At 40.6% G+C, this 10630-nt stretch overlaps 1 protein-coding gene across 1 annotated transcript; it reads left to right on the top strand.

Annotated features, from left to right (window-relative positions):
• Positions 1 to 3333: 3333 nt before the first annotated feature.
• tmem41b (transmembrane protein 41B) lies at positions 3334 to 9919 on the top strand. The gene is made up of 7 exons (XM_061670949.1): positions 3334 to 3564; positions 4773 to 4890; positions 6235 to 6363; positions 6524 to 6617; positions 7047 to 7151; positions 7665 to 7803; positions 7899 to 9919. The coding sequence occupies exons 1-7, from the start codon at positions 3468 to 3470 to the stop codon at positions 8066 to 8068; spliced, it is 852 nt and encodes a 283-aa protein (XP_061526933.1). The 5' UTR covers positions 3334 to 3467; the 3' UTR covers positions 8069 to 9919.
• Positions 9920 to 10630: the final 711 nt, after the last annotated feature.

Below are 10630 nucleotides of genomic sequence, written 5' to 3'. Positions count from 1 at the left end.
CTGACACAAATGTGCGCGAGTAATTTCCGGCTGCACTCGCACGTCCGTGGGACTTGTAGTTTTTGGCTGTAGTTTTACCAATTTGCCTCAAATAACCGACGTTTTACATGTTATTCCCACATTGAAAACCAAACAATTACTGAATGAACCTATCGGTAGTTTTTGGCGAGCTGAAAACATTTTTGATGTGGGTAAATTAGTCGACCGTAAGCCCCAACAACAAATATTTTTCTTTTTTTTTTTTTAGCCCGGTGACTGTTCATCACGGTTAGTAGACTGCTATTGGAAAATGCGCAATAACCCGAAAATGATGACAAATGACTATTTTCAAAGCAAGTGATGTAGTATCCTTCATGATGCCATTGTAAAGTGTCTTGTGCGAACACGAGATGACACCTTGAAGCAAAGAACAGTGGAGAGTGTCAGAGGGTGGGCTGACTCTTAGTCGTACAGGTCCTCATATCGAGGGTTGTACCAAGTTGCCGACAAAAAGTAAATATAAAGCAAACTAAATACAAGTAAAGCATTTAGAGTTCATTCACACACGTTATTCCAATTATTTTTTTCTCTCCATATTTTTGACATTCAACTCTGTATTTCTCAACCAATTCAAATCATTCAACATTCCAAATATTCACACTGAAAAAAGTACTTCAATTTGGGTTGCACATGTTTAAAATGTGGTAAACTGAAATATTTTCCCTTTCCTTTAAATAATCAAATATGTTAGTATAACACATCTCAATCACGTGCAATTAACTGATGCGCATGTTCAAATTAAACAATTTCAAAGGACTTTTTGTCAGTGCAGGACATGCCTACTATTGTTTTCCACATTCCAAAAAATCCCCATTTTCCCCAGAATTTAACATTTTCACATAACAAACAAATGACACGTTCAACAAAAAAAAAATCCCCATCATTTCCCATTCATCCATTTCTCAACCAAGTCAAATTATTCAACATTCCAAAGATTCAAGCCATGCCTGCATGCTATTATTTTCCACCTTCCCACAAATTCCCAGTTTTCCCAGAATTCCACATGGTTCACGGTTGAGCTGGGATGGCAGGAGAAACAACACATTGACTATAAATCATTCTTGGAGCAGTTTTTCTAAATAAGGCCACGCATGGGGAATATCTTGCTTCCCCGAGTCTGTTGCATCATTGTCATTCATGCTCCCGATCGCTTCCCTCCGTGTTGCTGCTGTCCCTTTTTCTTCAGCCTTACAAGACCCCAAGATCCAAATCAATAAAGATTTCAACCAAAATGAACTTTGCCGCTTGTCTTTTTTTATGACATGTTGTGATCTGCGCAGGCTAAAAAAAGCAGCTAGTTTATTTTAATTAATTTTTTAAAAAGGATTGGAAAATACAGAGGCGGCACGGTGGACGACTGCTTAGCACATCTGCCTCACAGTTCTGAGGACCGGGGTTCAGGTCCCGGCCGGCCCCACCTGTGTGGAGTTTGCATGTTCTCTCCGTACTTGTGTGGGTTTTGCCGGGTGCTCTGGTTTCCTCCCACATCCCAAAAACATGCGTGGTAGGTTAATTGAAGACTCTAAATTGCCCATAGGTGTGAATGTAAGTGCGAACGGTCGTTTTTGTTTATGAGCCCTGTGATTGGCTGGTGACCAGTTCAGGGTGTAGCCCGCCTCTTGCACAAGGATAGCTGGGAAAGGCTCCAGCACGCCCGTGACCCTAGTGAGGATAAGTAGTACAGAAAATGGATGGATGGATGGAAAATACAGATGTCTTTCCAACATGGGGAGTAAAAGTGTAGTCGTCAGAAAAATTAACACTCAAATAAAGTACAGATACCTACAAACAAAATCGACTTAAGTACAGTGACAAAGTCTTTTTTCCTTGTTACTTCCCACCACCATACTGTTTGTATGAATCATGACCTTCCATTTGAGAACAATATATCCACCTATCCATTTTCTGAACGCTTATTGTAACACCTAGGTATTATCAGTATACGCATGGGAAAGCATGTGTGATTCAGCCGCTCCGCTAGACTAACGGACGTGAGGGATCTGCATTAAAAACTAACTCATTGCCAGCGTCCCTGCTAATATGGATATTTGACTTCTAAATCCGTCAATGGCAGTGACTGAGTTTTAATAGAAATGCATCATAGTTGCGATCAGCCTGCTCTTTGAGCATTTATTCGATATCAACTTAATGTCCATGTACTAGTACACTCTTTGTCCTCACTAGTAAGACAGTTCAGCACACTAGTAAAGCAACTGTGTTTTACTTAGAATGTTTTTTCCCCCCCTACGATTAATTCTACTTTTGCAATTAAACCTACTGGTAAACTACTGTGCTGCAAGTAACACTACTACCCAATGTGTCACACACTAGCAGCCTATGGATGGTACCACAGTACCAGCACCAAAATGTCCACTAGTCGTTTTGCCTCACTAGTGAAATATAGTTGTCCTACTAGTATCCCAAAATGTTCCTAGTGTACAGAAATAACACAGTAGTGGAAGGCAATAGTGCAAAAACATCAACAGTAAGACATAGTCATCCTACTAGTGTGCCCTAGTCATTCTACTAGTGCGTTCAATATTATCTTACTTTCCATAAATCCATGGCATTTATTACATACCACCGATATATGTTCATGAACTATTTCACTCTTTGTCCTAATATACAATTAAACTTTTCTAGTAAACTATTGTACTGCACTACTAGGCCGAACTACAAGTAGGCATGTGTCACACACTAGTAGCCCTGAGTCTAGACCCTACTAATAATGCCCACGAGTGGTTTTGCCTTACTACTAATATGTTGTCTAAATAGTTAGTATGCATAAATTGTCCTATTAGCGTGCAGAGATCTAATACAATAGTGGAAAAACGTTAGGCTACTCGTAGTCTCAGTCATTTATCTGGTGTTCTGAATTGTCTTAAGGTAAGGACAAGAAGCATACCAGTACAGGACCTTATTTGTAGGACAGTTTTGGACAACAACTTGTTACAAAGCTGCACTAGTTAACAACTGCGTGACATTATAATATTCTACTAGTTAACAAACATCGAGTGCTTTACTTGTACAGAGTAGCGCACAGATGTCAACTGGAGAACAGCTTTGCCTCCACATGAAGATGATAGTGTGCCGAAATGTCATACAGGCACTACTTACGAGTAAGACACTGTCGTTCTAGTAGTGCACCGAACTGTCTTACTGGTGAGGACAAAAGGCGTGTTAGTAGATGGACATCGAGTAATGCTCAACTAGCAAAATTTGGGCATGTCAATGGATGTAATAACAATGGTCTCCAGTCGGAGGCGCTGTTGTAGATGAACGAGTTACGTGCCGGAAGCGAAGGGAAAGGCTCGTCCGGTAACGTGTCGCCCCTACCGGTACTTACTGTTGCGGTCTCCATTCTTCTGCCGGCCGGCTCAGACTCAAATCGACAGCCGAGGGGCGGACTGGCGGCATTATTTCAGAAAATGGCCAAAAAGCGGAGGGATGGACGAGCGTCCGACGGCTTGCTTTTATCACAGGAGGAAGTCAACGCTAATGCTACGGACTCCATAGCACTGACAGGTAGGCTTGAAGTGGCGGATTTACCATATGACGTCTGGAGCTAAACGGTCAAGTATTAAACCACCCGGAATTTGTAGCTGTGGAGTAGAGGATTTACCTTTGGTTTCGTTCGGCTAAGTCGAATGTGTCTGACTAACGACCGTTTGTAAGATCCGTTAGCTTAGCATCAGGGCTAATGCAGTCGCTGTCACGTGACCATTAGCTTCACCGAACACCATTGCGAAATCTTTTTTTATTTTGATTTTTTTTAAACTTTAAATACTTGGATGATGCTGTCATTCAAATACTACGCTCAAATCACTTACAACTCCGTAGCTGACTATTTTACCAGTCAGACTTGAAACTTGGCTGAAGACAAATTACAAATCACGAATCAGACAGCAAGGAGGCCTTTTTCAGTCATCGAACATTAACTTGTCCAAGTGGGCTCCGGTATTACGAGTAGCCTACATTTTACGTCAAATGTCCGGCAAGACTGTTCGAAAAACAGGCGGTTACTGTTAGACGTTAAAATGTCAGTGTGACAAGTTGCTACTCTAAAAAGTGTTATATTTGAGTGCTGCAACACATTGTATGTTCAAGAAAAGTTTGTGATTGTACGATATGTGATTAGGAGAAAACACTATTTTCATCACAATTGCAAAACGAAATGGGATATCTAGTTCAAAAATAAGTTTCGTTGTGTCAAGTTATTAAAATGGGTGTTACTTTTCCACTTTCTACATCAATACAAGTCTATTTTTTTGCACTCCTACTTTTACCAGTCTTTTATTTTGTGAGTTCTGTTGTTCTATATTCCATCCCCCTTTTAATGGGGTGTGATTGAGACTCGACACCCCACTAAAGTGTAATTAAAATACACAAACCGCCTTGTCGATCAATATATTACCATTTTGCAACATCACTATGCACACAAATTCCTGTTCCCTCTCCATTATGTATTTGTCAGGTGTATTCGAAGTGTGACTTTCTATTTTACAGTAACTCCAATTTTTATTTTGTACTTGGGACACTAGAGGATGTATTAAAAATGTAACGTAAAGCATTGGCTGTAGAATCAACTATGGCTGTAGAGGAGCGACAGTTTGAGCCTGGAGAGAATTGTTTTTTTTCCCTTGAATGTACAGTAAGTTAATACAGAAAAAAACACATTGAAGCATTGATATGAATTTTTTCTTGATTCCTATTGTTCCTTTCTTTCCTCACAGACAGCCATCAAGCCACAGGGGTCTCCACACGCATGTCTCTCCTCATTCTCCTTGCTGTCTTTAGCTGCTCAGCCTCAGTCATGTACCTGGTCTATAGGAACTTCCCAGAGCTTCCAGAGTAAGTAGCTTTATGTTACCGTGGTAACCCAAGCAGTTATGCTGTTCAGTGAATTTGTGGTGAGGTGTTGTTGCTGTTCTGTAGCGACACGGCAAACAGTAACGCGTCCTACATGAAATGTCTTGTCGTTTCCTCTGAAGCCGATGACCGACATTTTTTAGAGAGAGAACTTAAAATAAACTTTTCAAAAGTTTGCCTCATGTAATTATCGGCGTTGTAAACTTGTCGTAATTGCTTAGATCAGTGATTCTCAAATTGGTGGTACATGCGCTCCCTCTACTGGTACTCTAAAGAATCACTGAATTAAATGTTGGAACTGAATAATAATACAGTGGCTTAAACTTTGTTGTTAAAATTTGTTCAGTGGAGTTCAGTTGTATTTAACTTTCAAGTAGAATACATTTGCATTTAGTCTTTTAGAACTGCTTGTTTTCACACATTTATTTCGGTAAAATTTTTATTTAACGTTTGTGCAATGCATTTTAATTATTTTCATGTTGTCATCGTACTGGCAATTGGAAAGAAAAAAATGATTAACATTGCTTTAGATGTTTTAGTTTTTATTTCATTTAAAATAATATCAACTTTATAAGTAGATGCACTGCAGAGCTGGTCACTAATTGGTTGAGTAGATTTGTCTTCGCTCTATCCTTTTAGAATTCAAATTTTTTTCAACGCATAACATTTGTAGAACATGTCAACGTAAATCTTGACTTAAGGTCTGGAATACAGTGGGAGTGATAAGTATGTGGATTTCTTAAATAGGCGGCACGGTGGGAAAATGGTTAGAGCGTCTGCCTCACAGTTCTGGGGTTCGATCCCCGGCCCCGCCTGTGTGTAGTTTGCATGTTCTCCCCGTGCCTGCGTGGGTTTTCTCCGGGTACTCCGGTTTCCTCCCACATCCCAAAAACATGCGTGCTAGGTTAATTGCCAACTCTAAATTGCCCGTAGGTGTGAATGTGAGTGGGAATGTTTGTTTGTTTGTATGTGCCCTGCGATTGGGTGGCAACCGGTTCAGGGCGTACCCCGCCTCCTGCCCGTTGATAGCTGGGACGGGCTCCGGCACGCCCGCGACCCGAGTGAGGAGAAACGGCTCGGAAAATGGATGGATGGATGGATGGATGTTTAAGCAGACTTTATTCTTTTGCTCGAGATCAAGATCAGACTACATTTGACGATAATTGTATGCAGAAATTTGGAAAATTCCGAAGGAGTCCCTTACTTTTTCTCCCGTTGTAGTGTCACCGTAGAATTGATGTCACCACTGTCAAATGGAGAAACACTACATCGCAATGATCAATTTGAAAGGCGAGCAAAAATGCCAATTGTTCATTTTTTTTCCAGTGATGAAATGGAGAAAATCAAGATCCCCAAAGACATGGATGATGCCAAAGCTTTGGGAACTGTGTTGTCCAAATACAAAGACACCTACTACAGCCAGGTGTTGGTGGCCTACTTTGCGACATATGTTTTGTATCCTCAGGGGAAAGGAAAGTACACCAATTGCACCAATCTGGGTTTGCAGTATTATTAACTGACATTCTTTGGTTTGTGATCTATTTCATTGAGCTTGTGTAAGTTGATGCGCTGTTTGACATTTTTAAAAAAACAAGACCTTGACACCTTCTGTTAGCCTCCAAACCTTTGCAATCCCTGGATCCATTTTTCTCAGCATCCTGTCTGGATATCTTTACCCTTTCCCCCTGGCTCTCTTCTTAGTCTGCTTGGTGAGTAATCCAAACAAATCAGTTTATTAGTATTACATTGGCTCTCCAGTGGGGGTGAGGGGAAATCAAGCCACGATAGCATGTAATTTCATTTTCATTGTTGGCACAATTACAAACTTGAATTTGGTGGGAAGATGACAAAAAAGAGAGGAGGGATTTAAAGCTATAACTCATCATGTTTTCTTGTGGACCCGTGAGGCCTATGAATTCAATAGATAGAATGAAGCAGCGTTTCTCCCAAGCAGTACTGTTTAGTTCCTTATGCAATTTACTTTGTCAAAAGTTGTATACTGTTCTTGGTGGAAATGTGTCAAAATGCTTTCATTCTCCCGGAATTCCCTGGCAGCCAGGAGGAACCTACAATTTCTTTAAAGTGACTCATCATCTCTTGAAGACTGCAGCGGTCATTATGTGTTTGTGTCGTGGCAGTGCTCTGGTTTGGGGGCTTCCTTCTGCTACATGCTGTCCTACTTGGTGGGCCGACCCATGGTCTACAAATATCTTACGGAAAAAGCCCAGAAGTGGTCACAGCAGGTAAGAACAATCGTCAGTGGGCATTGAAGCATGAAATCGTGACGCGCAAGCTTGTTTAAATCTTCACATTATATTTAAGTATGTTATTTAGATTTCTTTTTTCTCTTATTTAAATGCCATTTTTTGGGGGATGGTGTTTTTTGTGGGGCTGAAACAGATGAATGACATTTCCATTCATTTCAATGGGGAAAGATGATTTGGGGTTTGAGTTCTGAGTTACGAGCGTCATCACGAAAAAAATGGACCTCGTGAGTCAAGTCCCCGCTGTATTTGACTTTTTAGTAGCGTACATTTGCATTTAGTCGACAGGAAGTGTTTTTAAACTTTCATGTAGGTACAATTTTGCTACTTTAAAATGTTGGTCATGATGGCGGTGCTTCGAGAACGAAGTATTTTTATTTGAGGTGGTACCCGGTATAAAAAGTTTGAGAAGCACAGTCTATGCAGCTCGACTTTGAAAAGCCCTTGATTGATTAGCCATCTCTCTTTTGCCATTCCCTTTTTGACTGACAGGTGGATAAACACAGAGATCATTTAATCAATTACATCGTTTTCCTGAGGATAACGCCCTTTCTTCCCAACTGGTTCATCAACATCACTTCACCTGTCATCAATGTGCCCTTGGGAGTGTTCTTCATCGGAACCTTTCTGGGTAGCTATTTCTAATTCCTTCGCAGTATGTTGTGCCCAAAGAACCTTTTTTTTGCTATTGAGTCTTTTGAATGAATTTGCCCGTGTTATTCACAGGCGTGGCGCCGCCATCTTTCGTAGCCATCAACGCGGGCACGACGCTGTACAAACTGACCACCGCCGGCGAGGCCGTGTCCTGGAACTCCCTGGCTGTCCTCGCCGTCCTCGCCGTGCTCTCCATCTTGCCTGTCTGCTTCCAGAAAAGGCTGCAGCAGAAACTGGAGTAGCCCACAAGAGACTTCAGCACCCGATGTACAGGCTGACCCCAACTAGCAGTAGGGGCCCCCAACTCCCACCTCGTAATCCTTTCGCCGCACGACTGCGTGCCTGTCGCTCAAGAGGCTCTCCCTCGGGCACAGCGGTGGGAGGATCTCCGCTGCGGTGACACGACAAACGTGCCTCGTCCGCATGGTCCGCACGATGGCGGCTTGTTCCTGATGTTGCGCAAATTATTACCTTATTGATCGTGGCACATCCTGCGGAGCCCCTAAGGGAACATCGGGTGGGTCGGTGGGAGGGCGTGTTTCTCGTGCGCTCAAGAAAGTTTCTCGTGACTTTCTGAGTTTCTGCCACGTACGATACATTTTGTGGCGCACACAAGAAAACTTTCAGGTGCACTTGTGAAACTTTCACATGCTCTAGAGAAATGTTGTGGTGTGCGCAACAGACTGCCTGGGACGCATGAGAAAAACTTCTTGGTGCGCACAAAAATAATTTCTGGTGTCCACATGAAAACTTTCTGCTGCGCAAGAGAAGCACATTTTTTTCTCCCTATGATCTTTTTTGGGGCACCTTAACATCCTTTATGTAAAGAGAAAGTCTGAATGTTTTTTTTAATTTAAGAATGATTTAAAGGCATTACATGTAGGATGTTATGACTGGATTCTAAGCAACTTTTTTTCTTTTTTTTTTTTAAACATGATAGAATTGGCTCTTATTGGCCTTCTTTTGAATAGGTGATCGTTTTTCTTCTTGCTAAAAATAACATCAGTTCACGACGAAGTCTACCAGTGTGGAATTCCCCCAGTGAATGACATCAACATCCTATTTGTAGCACGTCAACATTCACTCCCTGTCATATCTTCCTATTTTTCTTTCCTGTTTTATTTGTCTTTAAGGAAGGAATAACTGCCGCAATGTCACCGCTGCGTTGAAAGTGAAGTTCAGTTTTGAAATATCATATCGGTGCTTGATTTGTCCAATGTACAGTGCAGAGGACGGAATTCAAATGTACAGGAGAGTAAATAGTTGACCGAGATGCATGAAGCAAGTGCATCTTTTGTTGATGAGTTCTACCTCTAAATGCACGTGGACCCGCTGCCACATACTCCTTTTTCCTGTAATCTTTCCCCCCCTCTTTTTAACAATGTAAGATGTGGAAGCCTTTCATCTCCCTCTTGGTTCAAATCTGGAGGATTTATGCTCGAGTGCAGTGCCAATCGATTGAATGCCATTCTTGGTGCAAAATGACTGATTAGTGTTTTTGAGAATTTCAATTTTGCCTGATAATCAGAAGGCTGACTAAATTATGAATTGTATTTATATTTTTGTTTCTCTGCTGCTCATGAACTGTGTACTAAGGTAACATTGATGGAAGTAAATGTCGATGCAGACAACGCTTTGATATGATGAGTTTTGTTTAATCTTTTGAAGCTTTTTTATTTATAGCATTGTCAGTGTTTTTATTGTATTCCTTTGGCCAATGAAATGTCTTAATCCCACAAATCTCTGCCAACTACTGTAAAACCTTCCCCAAACTGGATTTAAAAAAACACACATCGATAAACCAACTGTTGTGTGTAAATTTAATGTAGAAACATTTGCTTTCACATGTTTTGGGATTGGTTTTGTCTCTCACTGACTTAAGAAGGAAGCTCTATTTTACAGGGTAATTCAAATGGTAAATGAAATAATGACTTAAATAAATTCTGCCTCAATATGGTAACACTGACATCTCCTGATATCTTCAGTATATGAACGTGACAATGCATGCAGCACACATATTTGTTTTACCATTGTTGAATGTTCAATGTGTTTTTTATTTATTTATTTTTTTATAAATCTAAATAATATCATCAGTTTTTGCAGAGTGTTACATATTCCATTCTGGCGTGAGAGAGCACTGTAAAGCATTCTTGCATACAGACACTCTACCACTAGGTGGCCACACTAAAACAGTCATGCAGTCCTACTTTTTAGATAAAATGATCAATGTCGTCAATATTCCACTGTCATTCATCAGGAGCCACCATTGATTTTAAACAGTTGTATTTTGATAACTGAATTTATTATTTGCCAAGAATGTTGACAAAATCCTCTGGAAAGAATGTATCACACTGGGTCACATTTAGATGAAAATAATGGGGAGAAAGAATTGTAAATTCAGTGAGCAATAACGGCCTGCAACAGTTAGGTTTATTGGTGATTTGATAAAACAGAGATGATCAATGCGGGCCATAAATAAACAAACATTCTGGACTGCAATCTGCAATGCTTCACACAAGGCTGTGTAGTCAGAGGTAATGCGATCTTTACCGGAAGTTTCGAAAATCAACAAAATAAAATCAACATCGGCCAGCGTAGCCAAAAACTGTTCTCCACTAAGAGTACTGTTACTTTAGAATAACAGGACTCAAGTAAAAGTCGAGAGTAGTCATTTAAATAATTACTTCTTGAGTATTAAGTGGAAAAGAAATACTCATGTACTGAGTCATCGGTGAGTAACTTTGGATTTATTTATGTATTAATCAGCATCAGTACCCAATAGACAAAAATGTAAAAATAGGAAC

The sequence above is a fragment of the Phycodurus eques genome, chromosome 2 (assembly GCF_024500275.1).
Source record: "Phycodurus eques isolate BA_2022a chromosome 2, UOR_Pequ_1.1, whole genome shotgun sequence".
In the NCBI taxonomy this organism is placed as follows: domain Eukaryota; kingdom Metazoa; phylum Chordata; class Actinopteri; order Syngnathiformes; family Syngnathidae; genus Phycodurus; species Phycodurus eques.
The sequence above is the reverse complement of the archived record's forward strand: the minus strand, read 5'-3'. Positions and strand labels throughout refer to the sequence as shown.

Bases quoted from the DNA above. Each gene is read 5' to 3' on its own strand.
- tmem41b (XM_061670949.1), top strand. From the start codon at position 3,468: ATGGCCAAAAAGCGGAGGGATGGACGAGCGTCCGACGGCTTGCTTTTA. The intron at 7,152-7,664 runs GTAAGAACAATC...TTTGACTGACAG, and splicing joins CCCAGAAGTGGTCACAGCAG to GTGGATAAACACAGAGATCA. The intron at 7,804-7,898 runs GTAGCTATTTCT...TGTTATTCACAG, and splicing joins CTTCATCGGAACCTTTCTGG to GCGTGGCGCCGCCATCTTTC.